Here is a 27,757-nt window from a genome sequence, read left to right as displayed (position 1 = left end):
TCGTTTTCTAATTGAAATCTAATTTTCTTCTTAGTTCTGATGCCCATCATAAAAGAAGATGTGGCGAATGATACTAACAAATTTTGTAAAAGATAAAATGCAAGAAAATTACTAATATTAAAAGCAAAGAATGGTTATTATTTTGATTGGTCCCTTCCTTTTACCTGGTAACCTAGACGGCCCCTCTTATCTCCAGTTTTTACAAGAAGAATTTATACTTTTTTGAAGACATTCCACTAATTTTAGTTAATGAACATTATTATGAGATAAACGTTTGATATCAAACTCGCCTGAAGAAGTATAGTGAACGACGTGTGGTTTTGTAAACTGTTCAGTGAAAACTCTCACAATAAAGTGTAACAATTACGTGCATCACACCAGCCAACACCAGAATTACTAGTCGGAAATATCTACATCACTTATCTCCGCATAGGTAAATAGATTGGGGAAGTACACAATCGTGGCCAGCAAGCTTACCAGACCTAAGTAGTCTATATCTTATTACAGGACCTTTCAAGTTTCTGTGTGTGCAAGCCCAGTGCGTGACGTAGAAGACCTCAGAAACAGAATAATTGCTGAATGTCAAATCAAAAGAAATACCTACCCCTGGAGATTTCAAGTACCTAATACTTGATTCAATGACAAGACGTGCGGTGGCCTATAGTATGGCTGGAGGTAACCATTATCAACAATTACAAGGAAATTACTATTTTGTCGTTTATTGTATCTTCATGTCCCATAAATTACTTTTGTGGAAAAAATGTTATAAAGGATATTATTATTTATTTTTTTTACCTTCCCATTAATTGTGAAGGATACGAAATGAAAATGATACGAAACAAAAAAGCCTTTTATGCTATTACAAGTGGCAGTGTCAATAGTATCAATATCAACTCATCACCTGTCAAATTTCACTTATGGCGCTGTTGCCAAATGTATATTCTGATTAGCAAGTCATCAATATGACATACCATGTAATTCTAGCCACAAATTCAGAATTTGAAAATACATTCCCTGGAGTTAGGTTAGGTCTAAAGTGAGTGGGTCTATTAGACCCTCCACCACAACCCGCATTGTGTCTCACACCTATTCACACTCGACCAAATAAACCCAGTTTTTAACGAAGCTGATTAGTTTGTATGGTGAGTGGTTTTTCAGGTCAGATGATGAGAGTACGGCTCTGCCGAAGTCAAAAAAATCTAATTCGGTCCCCAGCGGGACAGGCAAAAAGTATGTGCTCTGCTGTTTCATCATTTTCCAAACAGAGGCGACACACACTGTCTTCTGACAGTCCGAGTCTCTGCATATGATGATTCAAATGCCAGTGACCTGTAAGAAGGCCTGTAAGACATCGTAGTTCATCCCTACTGTAGTCCAACAACTGTTTGGTATCAAGCTTCGAAGGGAGAGCCAATCCTGAAAGATTCTGCCAGAAGTCCATAAATCTTCTTGCCATCCAGGTGTTCAATGTTTGTTTGGCAAAGCCTAAAGCGCTGGAAATGACAGGTTCTGGTCCGATGAAGCTGCTTGCAGCACCCTTCTTTGCCTTCCAGGCCAATAAGGCCCCAAGAGCTGCCAACGCCGCTTGACTGTCCGAGAATACTTTTATTGACTTGTGTATGAGGTTGGATTTATCCAATCTCTCCGCACAATTCAATAGCGTATTTCCGACGAAGACAAATACAAAAAGACAAAAAACATAAAAATTGGTCCATCGAGTTCTTTTATTATTAGTATTATTAATATTACTTTTATGGACAAAATATCATATTTTAATATGTACTTATCCTTATGGTCAGTCGGTAGCCAAGCGGTTCGGCGTGGGTGCTTTGTTCACTCACTCGAATTGACTGCCGTGTTGGTCGGTGGTTCAAGCCCTAGTCTGAACGATCGATCTTCACTTGCTACCGCCCAACCCGTGTTAGGAATCACACGTTAAAAGGTAAGACCTCGTTAATCCTTAGCTCGCACAAGTTTCGACTTCTGAGGGTTGTCGTTCGTAGGGGTGCGACAGCTGGTTAACGGAAAAACAGATTTTAAACAGATTTTAAATAGATTTTAAACAGATTTTAAACAGATTTTTTTATTCCCGAAGGAGACAAATCCAAAAACTTAAAAATCATTAAAATTGTCCCAGACATTCTTGAGTTTTTTTCGTTATTATCATTATTATTTTTACTGATGAAATATCATATTTCAATACTTATTATCCTATTCACAAAAATCATAAAAATTGGTCCAGCTGTTCTTGAGTTCTTTCATTATTGATAAAATATCATTTTTCCATACTTATTTATTATCCTATTCCTTATGAAGACGAATCGAAAAACACAAAAATCATAAAAATTGGTCCAGCCGTTCTTAAGTTTTTATTATTATTATTATTATTTCTTTTGTCATATTTACTCACCTATTAAACCCTGGACTTCCACAAATTATTCAAAACCAAAATTAGCCAAATTGGTCCAGCCGTTCACGAGTTTTAGCGAGACTAACGAACAACAATTTATTTTCATATATTAGAATTCATTTATTTATAAATTAGTGTTATGCTCTCGGATTGTATATTTTCAATATATTCTTCTAGTTTATTTTCTGAATTTTGTTTGTTGGAATGATATTCACATTTATTCATTCAAGGTTTCTGAAATTCTATATTCTTTTCTACTATATTTTCGTTATAGAACAAGTTGCTCTATTTTGGATATTTTCTATTCTGGATTTACTATAATCCATAAATTTAGTCTGTGGGTTTATTTCAATGATTTCACATCTCTAACATACCACTCACGAATCTATTGAAAGTACTGTTCCTATATCTACATCTTCTCCAGGTAATGCGAGTGTGTATTTCTTTAATGTATCATTCATGCTAATCTTCGATTTGATACATTGCAAACTTGTAGACTAATTCTTTAGTAGTAATTATTCTTCCTTTCATTTCTAACTTTCCTAAGATTCTAACCTTTTCCTAAGATCCCTAGTAAGGAAGTTATAAATATAAATGGTATGTTTATATGAACCCAAGAGAGAGTTTAATCGAACCTGACAACTAGCCTAAAGCACGTGTCTATGGTTTACTTTTTTCTGTACTAAATATGCCCGATCTAACTGCATATATGATAACTACTTTATCCTACTACGAGTATATGCCGTTGGTATTTTTTTTTCGGTGAATGTCTCATCTTCATTTGTAGCTGCTTTTGTTTCTATTTCTTCAGTCATTGAATTGTCTTTGATGTGTATTGTGTTTCCTCTTGTATGTTCCCTTGTCAGTTATTTGTTATCCCCTTGTCTGTTACCTCGGCCTCATCAAATTCATTTCGAATGTCATACCCCCATGACATAACATAATGGTCTCTGTATTCAACATTGATTCAATCAAAAAAGTCAACAGTACGTTATGAATTGCGTAATTGCACTTTGGCGGAGCTTGTGTGAATTTCACAAAGGACTTTGACAAATTGGACTAGACGACCACCACTTCTAAATTTATTCAATTACTTTTGATTAAAATTTAGTTCTCTTCCAATCTCTTATTAATGATATCAATTTGTTGGGATGCACAGGTTACAAATTCGCTTCTACTACTTTATTTTTCTTGTTCCATTGAGATGAATACGAAATTTTAAAAGTAACTAATACTGATCGATAGATAATTTTGTACTCTATACATTCATTTATTTCCAAATTTTGATTTTTTCTCTCTTTTCAGCTAATATGATGTCGTTAAGCGATTTTCGGAAAATTTTTCTCTACGAATTCCAATTGAACCAGAGCGCTGCCAGAACAGCCCGAAAAATTAATCAGGCATTTGGAAATGATAGTGTTAATGAACGCACTGTTTGTTAAATTTCCGGGGATTTTAGCCCCGGAAAGGTGCCCCGAAGTAGTCGACCAACAGATCCAGGACGAGAATTTGAGGACCCTGTTGGAGACTGACCCATCTCAATCGGTGCATGGGATGGCGGAAGAACTGGACGTCAGCTCCCATGCGGTTTCAGATGGTTTAAAACGTATTGGAAAGCTCGAAAAGTTGGAGCTCCATGATTTGAACGATCAGCACAAAGTCACGTTTCGAAGTATGTTCTTCTTTGCTTTTGCTCAATCAAAACTATCTTTCTTGGATCGGATCTCACGTGTGATGAAAGGTGAATCCTCTACCTATACAGCAACAGGAGACGTTCTAGGGGGGGAGCCCACGATGCAAAATGGGAATTTACTCGAGCGTCATAAAGACATATTAGGTTGCAAAGCTTAGATGATAAGAAGAAAAAAATGTTATATAATATATACCTTTTCATCGGTGGGGCAAGCTGCTATAGATTTTTAAATATGTAAAAAAAATACTGTTGCATGGACAAACTCGAGCGCGTCAGATATTGATAGCATTAATGTCCTACGTGTTTTTAATAATGTTCGTATGTTAATCTGATCGTTTGCATGGTGCGGATGATTGTACGTAAGGGTTTAAAGTGAAAAGAAAAAAAATCGAGCGCGTCAGATTTTCTAAGGGGGTATCAAGTGCATCCAAAATAAACTCTCATTCAATAATATGACGATTTCGATCTGACACAAACTCGCGGCCATCATTATAATATGCAAAAAAAATTCGTCATTTTGAAATACTCAAGAGCGTCAGATTAAGATATATATCGTTCATCTTTATGTTTTAGACGTGCTGTTTCATAATCTGACGATTATCTAGAGGGATTGAAAAGCTCAGGAAATAGCATGCAAATAAATAAGTGTATGTTTGTTAAATAGAATACTTGTGTTTATAAGAAAATAATTAAAAAAACATGCTCAAAAAAATTCAATTTTTTGTAATCAATTGATTAATTTATCATCATCTTCATCATGAACGAGTCTCTGTGATCAGCTGTGATGGCGTCATGGCAACACAATTCAGAGTGTGGACGGAGTGAGAGAGTAATAGATAGAGAAAAAGTGAAAAAGGAATAGAAACGCGGAGAGGGAAATATAGGTATCACACAGCTGCACGCATTAAACTTTATCGACGAATTTTTGTTATTTCGGCTTGCGGAAATGTCAGATTATATAGTTTTCGTTATCCTTGAATTATTTTCTTCAAAATAAAAAAACTAGCTACGCATGAGAATGTCGAAATGACGTTATTTTTTTACAACTTTGCTGCCCTTCCCTTTCTTTACGTCACTCTAAAATTGTCAGATTACTGGAATATACACTTCTTAGCATGTAATTAACTCACGCTACCTTAATCTGACGTACTCGAGAATTTCTGATGATTAATTTTTTTTTCTAATCTGATCCTTTATCCTTCACGGGCGGCCTTATATATGAGGTTCATATTTGGTGGAGGTACTTAACCAAGTACAAGGTATCCCCTGTATATTAATCTGCCGCGCTTTAGTAAATTCTGAAATCCCCGCTTGGGCTTCCCTATGATTCAGGACAGCAGTTGAACACCGATAAACCAAAAAACCACAATGGTTACTGTACGGTGATCGGCGACTGGTGTAATACACTAAAAATGTAGGTCGTGAGTTCGATCCTAACCTCGACCAGATATTTTTCTCAAAAGAATTTATCTAGTTGAAGCTGGGATGATTCTGCAACGTTACATGGCTGACGGACAGCGAATAGCTATGATGCTCCATTGGTAGCTCGGGGAGTTATCAACATTGCCTACCCAGGAGACGAGGGTAATGACCAATGCAGTCGACGCCGAAGACACCCCAGAAGAAAAAAAAATTCTGCAACCATCACAGCAGAATCCTATAGTGAGGATATCGACGAATTGTACCCAAAATTGCGTCAGCAGCAGCCAGCACTAGTCAACAGAAGTGGTCGAATCCTGCTCCACGACAGCGCCCTTCCGCATATTTCACAAATCACCGTCTGAGTATTGAACGAGTTATCATATCAACAACATCTCATCGGTGAAATTCAAAGTATTCCCAAACTTTCATTTGCATTCAATTTCTGAATATTTTAAATTTATTGGTTTACTCGATAACATTATGTTTTTTGAATTTACTGAAAGTAGGTACTACATGATAGTGATACAGTTGAAGATTTATCCAAAGCCTCGGTAGTAAATAATATTATCCTGAGGTGGGTTGAAGGGCACGACAGGAGTAAAGGTAATCGCATTGCCGACTCTTCAGCCAAAGAAGCGGCTGGACTAAGAAGTTTAGGACCCAGTGGCACCTACGTCCTGATTACTTCGACAATTGCGGAACTAGTCAAACGTCACACCCATGCTCAATCCCTAAAGAGATGGGATGAAATCAAACGATACAATATTGCCAGGATCACCCTGGGCGACGCTGGGAAGCTGGCGCCGCAGAAATATCTGTCGATGACCAAGAAAAATCTACGCTTAATACTAGGATTTCTGACTGGCCTCTGTCAACTAAGGAAGGAAGGGATATGTGAACAGGAAGATGAAACTGTCAGGCATGTCCAACGCCAATGTCCAGAGTTATCGTCAATAAGAAAGTGTGTATTCGGCCGGCGAGTCTTGGCCTACACTTGTCGAAATAAAGGATGTCTCCCAGAGACCTGTCCACCTTCCTGGAAAGAACCACTCCTCGGGAGGATGTACAATGGGTCACATGTGGCCTTTGTGCTATGGACCTACAATCACCCTCCCTACTTTACAGATACAGAGAGATGTGGACCATAACTGACTCTTAAGGAAAGTTGGAATAGGATTGAGAATAACTCTAGTTTGACTCATCAAATAATCATTAGTAATTCCAAACTACCTTTTATTAGTCGTTTTCAGAAACTTCGTGTTCACATAATATGTTTAGTATTTTACCAAAGTGGGTTATCATAAATCTATTGAAAAATTATAATGGTAGTTTCTTTAGATGAAAACAAGTTTTAAAATACTGGTTTACATCAGACAACGAATAAATTTTCTTATGAATTGAATAATCATTAAGGAACTTACTCTATTGATATATCTTACCAGATATTTCTTTTTCTCTATTTTGACAAACTCACCTGAAACAAAAAAAATTGTTGAAGGTTTGGAAGTGAAATCAATGCATATAATAAAAGTATAATTGATCGTTGTCTATATGGAAAACATTTCAGAAACACATTTAGTGGGGGATCTTTATCAACGTAACCCAAAAAAATTATTGTTGAAGTTTGTCTATTTGAGCACGATACTCCCAAATACCGCCGATATGGGTGCGGTTTTCGCTAGTAAACCCCGTTTTTTCCTGAAGGTTTAACCAACAATTGCCTACACTGAACAATAATCAAACTTAACTTTATTTCACTTGAAATACAACAGACACTTCTACTAAAACTTTAACTATTATTCGAATGTCTATCTCCTTACTAGATCGCTCCGCGAACCGCATTGTAACTTCCACTTGCTTTGTCGATGGGCGGGTGGAATTCTATCAAAGTCGGTAGCATTATTCTCGTCACATCTAGAACGAGAGCGAACATCGAACATTCGTCCGCTCTTAGCTACGTCACAATTGGTTTATGGCTACCAGTGGCGGCCGGCGTTATTTTCTTTAGGGCATGATTTAGAACAGTAGTATGCTTCATCTTTGGTCAACTATAAAAAGTTTGTGCAGGAATTTCCTAGTTTTTTTTATGAATAAAACGTAGGCAAATACAAAAAACTGAAATCGTCACGATACTTCTGAAAATATTCGATCTGTGTTGGAAAATCTATATGCATCTTTTGTGTATTTCAACTTTACTGGGATTTCATGAATCTACTATTGACTAGATTTGTTGAAAGTTCGACTTTGTCTCTTTTTGTTACCCTATTTCAATAAATTCTTCCTTGAAGATTAAGATTCGCCCTAATCCACAATTAAATCAATTCAATAATCCACATAATTTATCGTCATATTAATCATCATATAAATATAAATAATATTTTATTGGGCTTCTTTTTCCATTGGCAAGTACGCATAATCTTTCCCAATATTTTTAGAAATTCTGCTCGATCGGGATTAAATGGGGCAATTATTATAAACCCAATGAGATAATTGATCACGAGATATGAATGACACGCATTCGTAACATAACTGGTAGTAGTAGTTGTGTTGTAACCATATTTACAATGTTCAATGGGTGTGTGTCAAGTTCATCGGAATGCACCAAGGCCTTGCTAAATATATGCAAGTTCCCATCTATTTTTATCGCATTAGTTCCACTTAGACAAAATAAATATTGTGGAGCACTTGTACTGAAAAATAAGGTAACTCAGCAAGTGTTTTTTGGAATATTCGTCCTTGTCATCTGTGAACTATATTACACCTATAGCACAGTTGTTATTTAATTATATTTTACAGAACGCTGAATGAATTCAGAAGTAAAGAGAATTGCTTATGGTTTCCTTTATGGTTAATTAAATGGCACCTCAAAAATTTGGTAACATAAAGGTGTTCAAATCCTTTTTGTAACTTACATCAATAGTAAAATACTTAAAGGAAACATTTGTTGCATCATCAAAAAAAAAAATTATATATATATATATATATATATATATATATATATATATATATATATATATATATATATATGATAAATATTTCGATTATATAGATGAGTGGGAAAGGAGGAATTCAAATAACAGAGTGATGATTGAAAATACTTGAATACTATTTACTCACATATATATACAATCGATCGCTTCAAAAACACTTCACTAACTTTCTCCGAAAGCTTCTGATAATTTCTCTTCCATATTCTCTGTTTCACTATCACCGTCGTTATATAAATCAATAATACATTTATTTCCACCATTAATATGGAAGTGTCTTCATATTATAGTCTTTTTCAACTAAAATTACTTTTTTTATCCTTTTCTGCCAGTCTTCTTCGGTAATATTAGATACTTCTTCCTTAACTAGCCCTATCACTTTCTTAACAAATTTTGAAAAATTATCTATATGCCTGATGCTTTGTTTCAATTTTCCCCAAATCAACTCGATGGGATTGAAAACACAAAAATAGGGGAAAGTCTCAGTATGGTGTGTCCATACTTTTCAGCAATACTCTCAAGGGCATACACTTTTTCTAATGTTTTTGTCTGTAAAACTACAAGTAGTTGGTTTTTGATGAAGTTATCTTCAAAATACAAATTGTTATCTGTTAAAAAACTTTGTATTTCATCTTTCCTCGAATTTTTATTCGGTACTTTGATGAGCTGTCGCGAATGATAGAAAGCGTTGTCAAGAACTATGACATTATTCGCATCCAAATTTGGGATCAATGTGTTTTCAAACCATTCCTCAAAAATATTAGCTAGCGTGTTCTTATGATACTCAACATTGCAGGGTTCAAAGAATTCGGAACCCATCCTTTACTTCCTCTGCAATGCACAATGATTAGTCGCGATCCTTTGTTTGCAGGCACGGTAGGCGTACACATTCTTGAACCATCAGTCCACCCTTTCGTAACTGTGTCGTGAGTGTCATACCAAGTTTCGTCCAAATAGTTCGTTGTTTTTGTCTATATTCAGTTATTTTCAGTTTATCCAATTCTGAAGAGTTTTGTCCCAGCAGCTCACGTTATTGCCGGAAGTATTCAATTTCATCCTTATGATTTCAGTTGTAGGAATCTCATTGCTTTTGTAACAGTCGTATATGATTTAATTAAATGAACATCTAAAGGTTTTGGTAATCCCGTATCACATCGCGCCTTGCGTTCATAAGGTTTGTTTTTGACTAATTTACGTACAGTTGTGAAAGGGATTTCGGTCAAATCTGATGTTGCTTGCAATAGTTTGTTTCCCTCGAAACCAAAACTAGAGATGTAGATTCTTATATACATTGAAACATACTCTCTATGTTTCAATATTCAAATGCATCCGAATCTTTTTCACTGGTATCTCTTTTTCGCATTGTTCACCATGGCTATTGGAATCACTACACAGGAAAAAGTCTTCGTTATTAACACACTCGTTATTACTATTAGTACTTATCCAAGCCACATTTTAAACAGATAACAAACATTTTAAGTAATTATAACTGCACCAATATCGAATTTCAACACTCAAATCGTGAAAGTTCCTGAACTGAACACTGACGAAACAACGGCGACATTCAACGTGGACTAGTTGGCAGCGGCATTATTTCTCTGTATTGGTTTTTTTCGCTTTTGAGAGTGCCGCCAAATTTAAGTGTGCACAATATCGTTTACTTCGACTATACCAAGATACGCTGGGCGTTTCCCGAAGGCTTGTGTGACGTCATGAGATAAGTGCGATTGTCGGTGCATCGTACTGACATAGTTGCATCGACAAAAGAATACACATGTGTTATTAATGAAATACGTGAAAAAATACAATCTTTCCCAGAGCAGCGTTTTCTTCTTCAAGTGGAAAATAATCGTTTGCACCTATTCAAAGCTTCCAATAAATACAAAAAATAACATTTATATTTATATGCAACTCTGAAATTCCCCAGAATATCAGCAATACCAGCACTGAAGTAATAAGATGATGGCCGGAGAGACGTAAAAACCCTGATTAGGTGATGATCAATTACGTCATTACAGATAAACCTATCTCGCCGAGTACGTCACACGTTTAACAAGCTTTAGATTTGTGTAAAGTAGTGAATATTAATCATTATAATATTATAATTAATTAATATTATAATATCAATATTATACAAAATAATATCCAATGTCTCAAGCAGTAATAAAAATACGCAACTCTTATCTAGTTGTAGGCAAAAATGACTCGCGTAAAATTCAGCTGTTTTCGCTGTTAAACTCCTTTTTATATTATGAAAACAAGCGTGTAGAAGCAACAAGCACCAAATTATTTAGGCAGGTATTTTTATTTTGGTGGTCATTTGATAATTTTGATTTGTCGTTTTCTCTGCTTCAATGGACAAATCGTCAGCATTCCTTTTGGTATACAATAATTCGTTTTTAAATAGTCTGTAACGAAATAACTAAAAAACCCAAAAACGTCGCATCATTGTCCATCATGACAACTCCCACGCAGCACATGAAACAATTGATGTCTTCAGGCGTGTCTTTATACGTCTGAAGAAGCTGTTGTATGGCGAAACACTTGTTGCGTTTTTGTAAAACTGTTTATTGAAAATCTCACAATGATGTGTTCCTTGTTGTCTATATTAAAAAAATTATGGGATCCATTGAACGAGACATTGATTCATACCAGATTATAACAAATACAAAGCAATACAAAAAGTTCATCTGGATTATTTTCACATTATTTGAGCCGGAACCAACAAATGAAATCCGTCAATGTTAGTTTTATGCAAATATCACAAAAACGACCATAGAGACTCCACAATAGAAAAAAACATTTTTGTCAACCACCTTCAAACAAAAAGATTTTTATCGCCATTTCCTAGATATCAGTAATGGGAGCAGCTGAAAAACCCTTATATTATTGGATAATCCTAAAAAATTATCTTGTATTGAATTCGGAAATTTTAAAGACAGGCAGAGGGCCATAGATAGTATCAAGATTAGGATCGACAATCACGAGATTGAATTTAGCGATGAAATTAAATGTTTGGGACTCAATATTGACATCACGCTTTCAATCACATGTCAGCTCACTAATACGTAAAGCTTATGAATTGTTAAAAAAAACTTGATTCGAACAGACGTTTTCTCAGTCGAAACATGAAAATAATTTTATACGATAGTTCAATTTTACCCATATTCAACTACTGCGATATCGTCTACGGCCCTTGTCTCGATCAAATCATATCATCAAGAATACAGAGTTCAGAATCTGTATGTTTTAAAATCTGTTTTTCCGTTAATCAGCTGTCGCCCCCATACGAACGACATACTCAGAAGTTGAGAAATTTGTGCGAGATAAGGACTAACGAGGTTTTACCTTTTAACGTGTGATTCCTAACACGGAATGCATCTACAAGATTGATTTTTGGTTTGAAATTCCGAGATCATGTATCTTCTTTCATAATCAGATTGGGTGGCTGAAAATGATTAACAAAAGAGGACTACATCTGGCTAACTTAGTTCATAACCTCGGAATAAAACAGTAACCTCAATACCTTCTGAAGAAGTTAATATACAGACGCGATACACATGATAGAACTCTCAGAAATCGCAGTGAATTATTCTACCCCACGGCATAAATCCAAACAGTTCGAGCGATCCTCTCTTATCAGGCTGTTAGTATTTACAATAATATCGAAGAAAGTATGAAAAAGCTTTCCTCATTATCTATCAAATATAGATTCAGAAAATTTTGCCTGAATAAACAATGATCTTGAAATCAAGTAACCAAAAAGAAAATCTTTAAAATATTTCACGTGTTAGTTAATTTTCAACATGTTAGAATTAATTTTATTTGTATATATTTACCTATGTATGCTTGGTTGAGTGAAAGAATAGCGATGTATGCTAAACTCCGCCAAGTAAAATAAAGGCCATTTATTATTATTATTATTATTAAATCAAAATATGTTTGAATACTGTATCAAGCCGCTTTGAAATTAATTGAGTCCTAGGGACCTATGCTACTGTATTTCAAGCTGAAATCTGTGCTTCTGAATTGTGTGCGGAGAGATTGGTAGAATCCAACCTCATACACAAGTCAATAAAAATATTCTCGATCAGTCAAGCGGCGTTGAAAACTCTTGGTTCCTACCGAGCCTCTGTTTAGATAATGATGAAACAGCAGAGCACATACCTCGTGCCTGACCCGCTGCAGACCTGACCTGAAAGATCACTCACCATATAAACTAATCGGCTTCATTAAGAAGCTGGGATTATTTGGTTGAGTTTGAATATGTGTGAGCCATAATGAAACCTTACGGGTTGCGGTGGAAAGTCGAATTGACCCACTCACTTTTGGCCAAACCTAACCTAACTCAGGCATCTTGCTTTTTATGTCGCATCTTTCGTGTGCTGATGAGAGGTATATAATACCTCGAAACCGGTCTCTAGGTGATCTACTTAAATAATTGCAGCATGGTCCTGCTGTTGGATGAACCAGAAACATTTGCGAAACTAACTTCTGTAAGGTATCTTGCATTAATGTCTGTCGGCTAATACCAGCGTGGTATTATCCGAGGAAGTAGTTGTTTTCCGGCAGACATTCTCCAGAACCTACGGTGTATGTAGTTGAGAGAGATGAATATTAATTTATTTATATGCATGGATCTCTCCTTGATGGTCGTTAAAGCTTGGGACTTTGTTCACCAGATGGTGCTGTTACTAGTTAACAATCTTCCTCTTAGACGAAGGTTAAATACATGCAATCGAGCCACGTTGAAATTAATCCAGTCCCAGACATTAAACCGTTTGGGTTGGATCTATAGGTGATCTATTCGACCGATTTCAGCATGATCCTATTGCTGATGGATAAACGATAAACATCTACGAGACTAACCTCTGTGACTTATCTTGCGTGAATGTCTGTCGGATATAATTACATATCTAGCGTGGTATTAGTCTAGGAAGTAGTTGTTTTTCGGCAGGCGTTTACTGGAACCTAAGGTGTAGGTAGTTGGGATAGGTGAATATTTCGAGATTTCATTTCCAAATATTCATTTCCCTAAATTATTAAACCCATATTTCCAAAATATGAGCCCATCAAAATAGTGCCTTCATTTAAATATACACCCTATTTTGTATTTGGTAATCAATAATGATTCAAATCGATTACTGTTCGAATTACTCAGTTCCAACACCCCGATTGGGGATTATTCATCAGGTTTCGAACCAAGATAGTGTGCAGATATATGAGAGTAGTTCGGTCGTAAGCTAGAGTCAACACTGTTCAGTGTTAGTGACATACCCAAAAAATAAAGATATGTTATAGGCAATACAGAGGTGATGAAAGATAATCAGGTTAGTGAAATCCACTTTCATATTTTATGAGCTGATACAGTTGTGTCAACGAATATATTATAATTTCTGTCCTTTTATGATAAACTCTACTGAAAATTATACGTAGAGGTATTCCTGTATTTCTATGGTGACGTTTTAAACGGCCCACAGACAATGATCGTTCAAATCGTAAACGTAGAATGCTTTTCCCAATGACGTGAAAAGATTCCAAGCAATCGGTTTTTCAAATTAAGTATATTCCAGTCCGAGATTCAGTGCATACGAGGTCTGTCAAAAAAATAAGGTGAATTTTCATTTCTCTCAAAAAAAATTCATTTATTCATTAGTTTCTATGCACTTTTTGATACGTCTTTGAGCTCTCAGCGATTTGAGTTTCATCTACTCGATCGTCGCAAAACGCCGTCCTTTCATGGGTTTCTACAATGGAGGGAACAAAAAATATCGTAGGGAGGCAAACCTGGTGAATGCGGTGACTGATGCATGATTACAGTGTTGTTTATGACCAAAAAATAACGAGCAAGCAATGACGAGTGAGCGGGTGCATCATCGTAATGCAAAAGACATCAATTGTTTTTTCACAATACCGGATTTTTTTTTGTATTGCTTCTAGCAAGCGGCGCATAACTTCAAGATAATACTCCTTATTGACCGTACGACCATGTGGCAAACCCTCTTGAAGCACTACGCCACTGTAATCGAAGAAAACGATGAGCAAAATCTTGACATTTGTTCGAACTTGACGTGCTTTTTTGGTCTTGGCTCTTCTGGACTCTTCCATTGACTGGACTTTGGTTTCGATGTCATAACCATATACCCATGATTCGTCACCCTTCTAAGCAAATATGGATCGCTGTTGACGTCATTCAACAATTTCTGAGCGATACTCATGCGACTTTTTTTTTGTCAAAATCCTCAACAATTTCTCTAATAGTGATTCGACGATGCTCCATAACAATTTCTTTCACTTTCTCAACATTTCCATCGATTGTTGGTGTGAAAAGCTGTACCACATGTAAAAATTTTTCTGACTCAAGAGTACAATCACCGTATGCCACTGTTAACATTTCAAGTGTGACCATACGTTCGAGACGCAATATGTTCAACGCAATTGCAACCTTTCTTTATCACACGTGTGGCATTGGTTCGTCAGATATTAGTTTGCAATGTATAATGCGTTTTAAATGCTATTTATTTACGTATTTCATAAATGTTAATGTCGTATCCGTCTAAATAGCTTGCCATTATTTGTGATCATTATTTCAATTGTTAAAAATGCGTATAGTAAGCTATATACATATGAAACCGCGGATTTTTTGCAGACCTATAAATGAAGAACAATTTGTAGTGAATTGTTTTGTTATATCTGAAAGGGATTAAACAGTGTTTTCGATTTCGTTCGGTAGATTTTGAGTTTATCGCGTTCAGACAGACCAAACAGACAGATACAGAGAATGACTTGAATTTTTAAGTGTGTAACGTGAAATTAATGTTTCCATTATGAAAATTGTTTTTATATATTTCTGCCGAAGAGAGAGACATCGTCAATTTTGCATACGGGCACCGAAGCGACTAGCGCTGGACACGAGTTTCGTTATTGAGGCTGTCAAAACAGCCCCTATTTCAGATGAAGAATTAGGTTGAAGCCTGAAATAAATATAGAGTGAATATGGTGCACGTTACAACATAATGTGCATAATGCTGGCAACTAACCAAATGAAATAAAATACAGAGAGCCGTAAAGTATTGAGTGAAGCACTGCCGCACCAGAAGGAAACTAGAAGAAGCGTGCACCTCTTCTCCACGAATCAGGAGTTTTGAAATAGATATTTTTGAACTGGAAATTACGATATTTTGAATGGGTTAAAAATGAATAAAGTGGGTCTCACCATTGATCGGCCATCGTCTCATACGATATCTCAAAAGTCTGAACGTAGATCGGACTATAGGTACGCAGGAAGCGCCCATCGAAATAGTAAACTAGGTTAGGTTAGGTTAAGTCAAAAGTGAGTGGTAAGAGTGCGGCTCTGCCAAACTCTGAACACCTGATTCGGTGCGGGGCGGGGCATCATCATTTTCCAAACAGAGGCGAAATAGTAAACTAACCACGACTCTGAAAAGGTAGAAGCCTATAACAGGAGCTCTACAAACAAGACCACCCAAAACTCAAGATCTGTAACAAAACAAATCAATAAATGTATTCGAATTGACACCTATCGTATGGCTCGGATCTCACATTGTAGTTCTTGTAGTGCGACAAGAACTAACTATGAAAACCAGAGCCCAAACACAACACATACAACAATCATAACAATAATAATAATAACAATCGACTTTCACAAATACCACTGATCAATAGCAAATCCACTAGTTCAGTTTATTGCCTTGTAACAAGGCAAGACATAATTCCAGACTTACTGTTATAATTTATCCATTCGTGTCAAGTAAACATTTTTGAATATCGGCCGCTCAAACTGAATGAAAACCTCTGATTCCAGATAGCGGAAAGTTATACATGCTCATAATGCTCATCATGAATGCTAAACACTAACAGTGCTCAAACAAAAATTTTATGAATTCGCTTTGATTTGTCACAACTGATATAAGCGGGTTTATTATACTTTACCGGGTCTATAATCTATTTTCGTATCGCAAACGAATTACTATATCAGCGTTCGGGTCGTGTTCTACCTGTAGAAGCGTGCGTTTGAGTATTTACTCAAAAATACTTGTTAAAATTCAATCATTTATATACCTACACAATTATTATCATTTTCATTCAAACTATTCACATAAAAATAAAGAGGTACTTTTATTGAAGAAGATACTATGTACTAGCCCCGTCCCGGCTCCGCACGGGTGCAATGCTGATACTAAATATACATATAAACGCGTGCGATCGCTGCCAATCATATACAGTGCTATAGGGCGAAGCGCGGCCTTCGACTCGCTATTTATAGCCATGCCCCGCCGGCTCCCCGGCCGGTACCACCGCAACCACTATGTTGCTACATGTAGTAAAGGGCCATATTGATCTATGATAAATGAACAACGTATTTAAAGCACTTAATTGGATAAGGATTAATGTTGTATTGCTTTAAATCACTTTGTAAATAAGCTTTTATTTCTCGAGGATAAAAAATGGTTATTGTGAATTATCCCTTAGAGATAGACATTTAGCATCGCGGACTTTTTTGTATACCTTTTAAAGGCGTACAATACTGTAGTACCTTATTTTGATCTATGTCGTAGGGTTCAGCCAGCGTTTACAATGTAAACATATAACCTTCCTCTTGAATCTCTTACCTATTGTTGTAAATCATGCCCAAAAGAAAATAACGCAGGCCGCGCGAATGTGCGATGTTCCCTTCCACTCTAGAAGCAGCGAGAATAAAGCTACTTCAGCGAAATTTCTACGGCATTCGATTATGATATTTAAACGCTAGCCGCGAGCATATCGACACAGTGAAGTGGAAGATACAGGGCGGTAGGCGAAGTGGCCATAGACATTCAAATAATAGTTGAAGTTTTAGTTGAAGTGTTTGTTGTATTTGAAGTGAAATAAAGTTAAGTTTGATTATTCAGTGTAGTCAATTATTAGTCAAGCCACAGGTAAAAACGTAACACTATTCTGACTGTCATAATGATCTCCTGAGGACGCTAACTTGGTTAGCGAAACGCGTGTTGGGAATGTGTTTTCAATAGATTCATTTTACGCCAGAGGTTCCAATACGAACTATCAAATCCATATCGATCATTTGCAATACAAACAGAATGAAAAAAAGGGTTTCATGTTCAATGTTCATATACAAGTAGTTATTTCGAGAGTGTTTTTTCTTCCTGTTTGTGTCTGACCTACACATCTTTGTGAAGAGTTTATTTTGTGATCAATTGCTTTCTTCTTTTCTAAAAATATACCCCTTTCAATTCGTAAAAAAGTTATATTCAAACGAACCTTTTCCTACAACATAGCAATTTGTGGAAAACTTTACATTGTCTAACGATACCAATATCATTGAATTATGGTTAAAGTTTACCGTATCAATATGTGCTTGTATTTATTACCTTTTCAAATGACTGTGGGAAAATTGGCTGCAAAGCCTAAAGATTGCTATTGTTTAGCGAAACACGTGTTGCGTTTTTGTAAAACTGTTCAGAGAAAATCTCACATTAAAGTTGACTTGAATACGTTATGAATTTTCATCGGCCGATTTAATGACATATCCTGTTATTTACCTACACGATACACATATGAAATTATTTTGTGTATTAGTGAAAAATGAATGTATGTTTGCGGGGGTAAATTCAAGGCACATGCTCGAAAAAATAGTGATTGGAAATGTAATTATTTCTTTGTAGACCCCTGAAGATGAATTTAATATTTTTCGAAAAGTTTCTACGTGTCTGCTGACTATAATTAAATTCAAGAGGTTTGGAGAACCTAAGCCCCACGTCACTTGTCTTATATCGATACATCATACCTGCCAACATGAAAAATTTATGATTTTCCTGTGCCTACCAATGTATTCCCGCCTAGATGTGGTTCTTTGCTGTGGATGCTTAGTGGTTCCCTACTTTATTTGAAAATGGAATCAGTTAAATTGCCAGGTTATTTCTATCTGCGATTACAAACCATTAAAATTATTATAATATATTCATTTTATCAAATTCATCACATCCGAAAAGCCCCTGTATATAAATTGCAATAGCACGCTGCCAGAGAAATCCCGAGAAAAGTAGATGACTTGAACGTTTCGCATTAATATTCCTGGATGTGTAATAACGAATTTCAGGAATGCACAAGCGCAAAGTGCACCGAGAAATTTAGCTGATGCAATCTTCAAGTTGTTGCATGGGAATAGAACAATGTTTTCCTCATTCCGGTAGGTTAACATTTTAAAGTTAAATAACCCACCGAATTAATAATTTAAATTTATTTCTGCTTCAAAGAAGGCAACTATGAATTAGAACTACCTACCTATTATAGACAGGTTATGTTATTGTTTATTTTTAGATACTGTGCACAATAATTTTCCCAGAAAAATAACTACGTAATGAATTAGAGTTGTTTTTCAGTGTCTGTTTCATTCTTGAAAAGCTTCATTAGATTACTGATATTTTAGGAAAGCACATGTTCAAAATATGTGCTCACTCCTACTTCTGCTGCACTTCTGACAAATAATTAGGAGGCACCTCAGATGATTTTCATAATGAGTAAACACCACTTTTACACTTCATTTGTTCTATTTTCATGATGAGTCAACAACATCTATTAATCTACTGTTTGTAAATAGACAAAAAAGCATTTTTTAATTTGTCAACGTATTGCATCATCCTAGAGATTGCACTGCGAGAGTCTGCAGGAATCATATTGGACTGCATATGGGTCTCAGACAGTGACATTGACAATTACATAAGAGTTTTCATGAATGTGGCCATCGAAATCCAATTATGCATTACGTACCTACCTATATACTTATTAATCCACTCACAGCTTAAATTGCTGAGGCAAGAAATGGAAAAAAATAAAACAGAAAGAAACGCAACCGCTTATAATTTTTGTTAGAACACGCTTGTTAACAAATCGTTAAAAAAGCTGTTACATCCAAAAACCACTTCTTCCAAATTAACCTGAAATTGATATTGTCCAGCTCCTGGCAGAATACGTTAGGTAAAAAAGGGTAAAAAAATGGTGTAATTATTACTGAATGAAATTAACCTACAACGAAACAAAAAAAAGAGTTTCGAGTCCATTGCCAAAACTACAGTATGACACAATTTACCTTCCAGTGGGTGGTAAGTTTCTCAAACGAAAGGAATTTTTGAACATGGCTTATATTTATTTAAAAAACAAATGAAGCAAGTTTTAATTCATAAAAAACTCACCGTTCACTGAAATTTGACAAACGAGATGTTTCCCAGCACTGACCAGAGACACCAGACCGCACAACCTGCCTGCTCGAACCGACAGACGAAAGTAGAATATCGAAGCCAAAGCCACGCGAATAGTCTGCTCAAGGCAAAAAGATATGCGCTGTACCGCCAATTTTGTGTGCGACTGCTGTATTAGTAGTGGAACGAACTATGATAAAAAATTAAAAGGAATATGTAAATTTTTTTATTGATCAGCTAGGAATGGTTATTGTTAATTGACAAAAAAATGAGCGAAATTAAAAGCCACTCTTTCGGTCTTTCGTCACCAGGTCCGGCCGGAGGACAAATTTTCGGGCACGAGATGGAATAATTTGGTGCTCATTAAATTCTCAATATCCTTATCGAATAAATTATTCTCGGTATCATTATTAACTAACAAGTCATCGAATAACATAATTTTCAGGACAAAATATTATCAAACACAGCTGTTGTTTGTACGATTTACCTTTATTTAATTTCAAATATTAATTGGAATCGTTGGAAATATTTCCATGTGACTTACACATAATAAATCCATCTAATATATTAATTAGAGTTCATTTAATCAGACACTAAGTAGGAAATAAACACTGATAGAATAAACGTCATATAACCGGTTATGAACCTATATCTGAAGTTTAGCTAAAACTACTTATACAACACAATAGGATTGTCTATAAATGAGTTCTGAAAATGACCATAAAAGACACCTGAGGCTGATATCAGAACAAGTATAATGATCCATAAGATCCATAACGATTCTGTAAGCTACAAAAATTCAATCGTATTACATTCAGGGAAGTTACCGGGTTTTTAGCCACGTCAATCGCATATCAAAAACACAGTATCTACTCCCTGTGTTTTCAATATTTCATGTCTCGTGCTGTATTTTGGCATGGAACAGCTGAGCTAGAAGCATCTAGACTATCTAGACCAACATATTGAAGCGACAGGAGATGACATTGGGGTGACTCTATAGAGATAGAATAATAATACTGCATTTGTTCGATTCCCGCGACAACAATGACCACAATTCTAGGGCAAATAATATTATAAACTTCAATATAAATTTGTGTAATATCCAAACACCATTTCGTAATAATATCGCGGCAGTCCTCAATCCACCAAACTTGCTTGAATTGTATTTCAGTTGACACAATGAAAGATAAATACAAATAAAACTGGCAGCACATCTCAACACATCTGATTGTTAGTATCATCATAACACCATAACATATTATCATACTTTACATCTTAACTGTCTCTGTTACCTAACAAAAAAATTCAAAATGTTTTTCTTTTCTATAAGCAGAGTGCTAATCCACTCTGAATCAATATTTTGACAAATATCAGTTCCAACCTAGTTTTGTTATATCCAATTCAGAAAAACAATGTATTTCACTGCAGTTATGATAAATATGAGAGCTTCCTGCCCATTACTGCATAGAGAACAACACGGTATTTCCTGCAAGTAAGAGAAGAATCCTGGCTACGAAATATTTACCGTTACTGAAGTTTACCTAGGCATTAAAAAACTGGATTTGTTGTCAATAATGTATCAATAGTTGTAACATATCAATGAATGATAAGTAATAATAATAATGATGCTTTAACATAACATATCCATAATTTAACGATATGCTATTTACTGAGTGATGCACTGTTTGGAACCTTTGGTGTAGTAATGAATATTACTGGAGTTTCATCCCAACACCAAACGTTATTTTAACACCTCGACACGTGTTTCGATCAACATGTTATCATCTTCAAGAGAAAGATTAAACAGTTTAATCTTCCTCTTGAAGATGATCACTTGTTGATCGAAACACGTGTCGAAGTGTTGAAATAACGATTTGGTAATGGGATAAAACTCCAGTAATACTGGGTGGAGTTCATTCAAAAATTCTAATAAAACAGAAATGTCGGAACAGCTCTCTAACAGGTTTCTCAGATCAGATGTATACCTTTCGTTAGAAGATACTTTCACGGTTCCACCGTCTTATTATTGATGTTGTTATTGGTTTCACTAGTTAGTAGTGTTATGGTATTCAATTTCTCATATCACATATATTTCCTGACTTTTGAAACCATCTGAAAGTCTTGTCATGTGATCGTCTAAACAATTTCAAGAAATATTCATTTATTCTATGATATCGGATATATGCCACATGTTCTTTGAAACGTGTTTCAATAGATCGCCCCGTCTCCTCCGATGTGCAGTTGTGAGAAACATTAGTCTTCCTCTTCTGTCGCAAGTATAATGCTACTTCTTTCAGCATTATACGGTGTTTCTATGGTCAATCATGATGGTTAGTTTGCTTGATGTTCTCGACGGAGGAGAGGCGGTATATCTAAAAGCTTATGCAGATGATATTGCAATATTGACACCTCCAAAGGACGTGAGACTGTGTTCATGGTTAAGGCTAGAACGAGCAGATGTCTCTAAACTATGACAGTAAGTACTTTTCACCAAGAAGAGGAACCTGGATTTGATCCCTTCGTTCAATTGTGAGGTTATGTCATCTCATCTGAAGTGAAAGTTGAATAGAACTGGCCGATACTTAATGGTTATTTTACTCTTAAGAAAGCTATTGTATAGTGAAACACGTGTCGCGGTTTTTGTAATACCCTTTATAGTGAAAATCATACAATAAACTGTATCAATGAGTTTTTTTTAGGTGAAAGTGAAAAATCTGCGAATTATTCTAGATAAATACTACAGTTTCACTTTTGCCATCGAACAAAATATTACCAAGCAACAAACTATTTATAATCGTCTTTCTTAAGAAACTGGACTCATTGGTGACAATAAATCCTCGTTGGTTGAATTGGTGGAGCTAAATGAATAACAAATCTCACATAATTCTTATTATTGTCTAATAGATGATATTTGCTTATTATTACTGACTTACTTGTGTGCCATGCAACAACCGTAATAACAGAGGGTGACACATTCACTTATCTACGTCAAATTTTCTAAATATTGACGTTCGGTACCTATACGTCATTGCTGACGTAAGCGGGTGCATTCTAAACGGCAATTTAGACATCCATATGACTGCCTTATCGATTAATGTCTAGGATTGGTTGTCCAAGAACTGAGAACCTCAAACGAAACTATATTAAGCAGTATCCTCTGAACGCTAAAGGAATACCTACTTATTAGGCGTAATCACTTATCAACTATCACTGTCTAAGCTAATACCTGGACACGTTTTGGATTACATTCCTCAGACATATTTGAACAAGTTCATTTACAAAGGTTATTCTTGCAAATGCTTTCGATTCCAGCATCAAGCACCAGCTGAGTGTTGAATTGGTCACTATTTGACAGTTACAGCAAACGTCTCTGAGACATTGGGAAGAGAATACCTCAAATCCACCGACAGATATATGAAGCTACTAGAATAATCTAAATTGTGTGTTTCACTTCGACAGGTTAAGAGATAACTGAAATAGATTTCATCTTCAGTCCATAGATTTACCGGTGTTAACCAAATTCTGAAAATAAATCGTGTTTCTTTGGACAGCACTTGTATTGAAGTGATGTACCTAGTATTGCACAATGTACGACAATGACAATTTTTATTACCAAAAATTACATGTAATGTTTCGTAATCTTTAAGATCGGTTGAAAACTCGTGTCTTAGGTTAATTTTTGGCCACTTTAATGAAATGAATAAAAACACTTTCGTCTAATTACCACTAGTTGATTTTATTTATACGGCCGGTTTCGGGGTTAACCTCATTATCAAGTTTTATACTTGTTCTTGTATTGAAAACTTTATTAGAGGAAGTATGGACATACTGGCTATAAAATTTTTGATTTATTGAACTAATGAAGAACACAACAAAGTTGTAAAAATGAAATTCGGTTTTATGTTTACCTTTTAAATTCGTACGTACAATATCGATAGGTTGATCAATAGCAGGTTCTTTTTTTCAGCTACGTATTACTTTAGAGAGACCCATACTGATTCGATAGGGTTTAAATCGGTATGAGTGTCCATGATTTTTCATTATCCTATCGATTTCATTGTGTTTTGTAGATTTTCATTGTAGTATACAGATATTCTCTCGCCTTAACCACTCTTTCATTTCTTCTTTTCTCGATGGCATGTGAGGCATTTTTCACTTAGCACATTGTGGAATGGAGCATTATCTATAACCATAACAGTTTTCGGGAAGCTTGAGAATTATCATTTCTTGCATCCACTTGTAATTTCCGTCATTTATTTCTCTGTGGTAGTCACCTGATTTACCATTTGATTTCAATTTCAAATTAAAGTTTTGCATAAATTGACTTTTTTCTTCTGCGTTCGCTATGATCATCTATGTCCTTTTGACATGCAACTCCCAGTTTGAATTTCCGTTCTAACTTTTTGAACGTGTGTGGGATGAATATGAATTATTGGTCAACCTTCTCCTTTACATTTTTTCCATCTTTCAAAAATGTTCGAGTTAAGTGCTGGATTTCTGAATTTTCCATCAGTAATTTCCTATTATTTCTTACTAATGATAATAATTGAACAATTTCCATTTTTTTTTAATTCTAGACGCGTTTCGCTAACACTCTAACACCGTAGCTTAATCAGTAGTAATTACTACCGGTCCTATTTACAACATCGGTAGATAGTGTTAATTTTCAAGTAACGGGTCAGTCTATTCATAACTATTATTTTTTTGTTTTTCTCCATCTAAATCCAATTTCTCCCAATACTTTCCTAAAAGATAAAATGGTTAGAGCTTTCGCGACCGAGGTTTTCAGTGTCACTATTTTTCAGGTTTGAAGGCCGTCGAATTTTAGAATTTCATCCTAACGTTTCGCTGGCCCGAGTGGCTAGCTTCTTCAGAGAAACTACTGAGTTTAGTTTCGATGACTGGATATTACCGCTGCGTAAAGCGTATTTATGTTGACTGAGGTAGTTTGGTGTGCCAATACCTATACCTGGATTAGGTAAATTGAGTAAAACGTGTTTATGTTGACTCGGGAATTCTGATGTGATAATACCTATACCTACCTGGATTAGATAAATTGTCAGTAACATTCGTCGACTCTTTTCTACCTGCCGCCATTCTGTTTGCTATTCTTGACGGCAGGTAGAAAAGGGCCGTTGAATTTTTTCTACATGTCATCATTCTGTTTGCTATTTTTGACGGCAAGCTAGCCACTCGCACCAGTGAAACGTCAGGAAAAAATTTCAAAAATCGACGGCGTTCAAACCCGAATAATAGGACATTCATCAAAGACTCGTACAAAAACTGATGACATATGTATCGATAAAAAGGTCTTCGGTCAAAATCATGAAAAATAGTTTTTGTAGCTTTTTTATTTTATTCTTATTATTTTATTATTATTATTATTTTTTTTTTCTTCGATTTCACAATGTTTTTTTTATAGTATGCGGAATTACAACTCTGTCATTATATAGAGAGACATTAGAGAATAATGATTTTTTTTAATTGGACCGAAAACCAGGATCGGAAACCCTGCAAAATAAATCTGAAATCGACTAAACCGCAGGGAAGTCCATATATCCAACAACATTGCAAATTCCCAAGTTGATAAGAACGTTTGACCTTTATGAGCGTGATCGTATTCAGGAATTGGTTTTATTCTTGTTTGTTACGGCCCCGTAAATAAAAGGTATTTGTTATACTTAGATAAGGTGTGTTTTTATGTACCTACATAGTTGATAAAAAATACATTGCTTAAGCAAAACAAAAGATAACTGCTTGAAGAAGATTGTATTCCATTAATAATGGCAATTCCTTTCTTGTTATTATACAAGAGTTTGATCTAATGAAACACTGTTTCTTGATTTGTTTTTTGTCGATGTAGAACAAAACATAAATACCTACCTATATATTTGACATGACAAATGCCAATATAGAAAAAATTTAAAACAATAATTGTAAAACGCATAATTTCCATTAAACAACATTGTTACATTCATTTATAATTGATTATCTAAATTCATGAACACGCGAAAAATATTTTTTTCTACTCCCGTACGTGAAATAGTACTTTCACACACCGTTCACGAATCGTAAAATGTAATTTCACGCCCTTGTGCGTGAAATTATTTTTACGCCCTAGGGCGTGAAATAATCCCATAAGAATAACATGGTACATTCAAGTGTTTTTATTACCAGTGCGTGAAATATACTCATAAGAAATATATTGTAGTCTGTCCATAAGACCTAATACATGAATATTTCGCTGATAGGCGGCCTTAGTGCATCTTTTGTTTAAGAGCAGCAATAAATCATAAATAAACTGTCAAAATAGCTTGATCATTATTGTTGTGAGCTCATTGTTGAGAGTTAATTATTAATATTTTAACATTATATTATAATGGATTCTGATCATTCAGATATACGAAGTACCCCGCCGGATGTTATGGATGCAGCCAATGAGGCTAGTAAGACTTTATTACCCCAAAAATCATTGAAAGTGTATGAAAATATGTATGAGAAATTCATGGCATGGAGGAAAACAAAGAATATCAATTCATTTTCTGAAAACGTAATATTGGCATATTTGTCAGAATTATCCAAGAACTTTAAGGCAGCAACACTTTGGAGTAATTTCTCAATGCTAAAAAGTACCATCAGCATTAAAAAAACATAAATATTGACTATCCTAAGGTACGTGGTTTTTTAAAAAGGAAGAGTGAGGGATACGTTCCCAAAAAATCCAGAGTTTTGGAGAAAGAACAAATACTGAAGTTTATACAAGAAGCTCCTGACGAAAAATTTTTATTGGCCAAAGTAAGTTTAATGTCTCACGGTAGTATTAAATAAATAGAAAATAATATCTATAAATTAAGTAGATCGTAATAAGTATAGTTGGCCAAATCAGATATATTATCTAGATATATATATATATATATATATATATATATATATATATATATATATATATATTTTCTATTACAGACGTAAAAGCTCATTTCATATATCCCTGACATATTTTCCAACAGCTTGTGTTCAGGGCTACCTATCTAACATTTGTTGAAGTGAGCTAGCAGTTTGTAGGATCTTTCAATCTGTTGGTAATTTAGAGGGTTTCATAGAAGATCAACAATATTGAATGACGACGCCTCCCCGATTATAATTGTATATATAAAAGCTGGTATGTTAAAGACACATTATTATTATTTTCGATGAAAGCTCCCCGGACAGCACCACCGTACTGACTTCTCACCCTAACACCATCATATTTCAACCAATTTCCAAAAAAAAAACATTAGAAAATTATAGACGTAAACTTTCCTTCTAAATTACTTGATCCATTGGTAAAAACATGAAAATCCGTTCGTTAGTTTGAATTCATCGCGGCGGAGGTAGTTTTATAATATTGTTATAAATCATGCCCGAAAAAAAATAACACCGGCCGCCACTGGTAGCCATAAACCAATGGTGACGTAGCTAAGAACGCGCGAATGTACGATGATTCCCTGCCACTCGAGAAGCAGCGAAAATAATGCTACCGACTTTGACGAAATTTCTACGGCATTCGATTACGATATTTAAACGCTAGCTGCGAGTATATCGACACAGTCAAGTGGACGTTACAGTGCGATACGCGAGGTGATTTAGTAAGGCGATAGACATTCAAATAATAGTTGAAGTTCAGTTGAAGTGTTTAATGTATTTAAAGTGAAATAAAGTTAAGTTTGATTATTCAGTGTAGTCAACTATTGGTCAACCCACGGGGAAAAACGGAACAATATGCAGTGATGTCGAAATGACTAGTTAGCAATTGTGTACTATTTTTTGTTTTGAGGCAAAATCTCTCATTTCCCATTAAGTTATTTTCTTTCGAAAACGAATGAAAAATAGTCTTCAGATATCATGCAACAAAATATATTCATTTATTTGCGGACGATTTCAAAATTTGAAAGGTCACTGACGATATGTCCAACCTATTCCGATAGCATTAATTTAAAGTTAAATAAAACATCTAATTTGTAAATGCAATTAAATAATGTTTGTAAAC

The 27,757-nt window shown here is 35.2% G+C and overlaps 1 protein-coding gene across 1 annotated transcript in view; it reads right to left on the bottom strand.

Moving 5' to 3' along the window:
* MsrA (methionine sulfoxide reductase A) overlaps positions 1-22,729 on the bottom strand; it is a 50,737-nt gene extending 28,008 nt beyond the window's left edge. The window contains exons 1-2 of the mRNA XM_074172513.1: positions 22,665-22,729; positions 19,726-19,921 (exon numbers count right to left, since the gene is read on the bottom strand). Coding sequence (XP_074028614.1) covers positions 19,726-19,921; positions 22,665-22,706 — 238 coding nt within the window. The 5' untranslated portion in view covers positions 22,707-22,729. The remainder of the gene's footprint in view (positions 1-19,725; positions 19,922-22,664) is intronic.
* Between the last annotated feature and the right edge of the window lie 5,028 nt (positions 22,730-27,757).

The sequence above is a fragment of the Leptinotarsa decemlineata genome, unplaced genomic scaffold (genome assembly GCF_025532065.1).
Source record: "Leptinotarsa decemlineata unplaced genomic scaffold, Ldec_3_MD MMD2_tig00000133_RagTag_RagTag, whole genome shotgun sequence".
Lineage (NCBI taxonomy): Eukaryota > Metazoa > Arthropoda > Insecta > Coleoptera > Chrysomelidae > Leptinotarsa > Leptinotarsa decemlineata.
The sequence above is the reverse complement of the archived record's forward strand: the minus strand, read 5'-3'. Positions and strand labels throughout refer to the sequence as shown.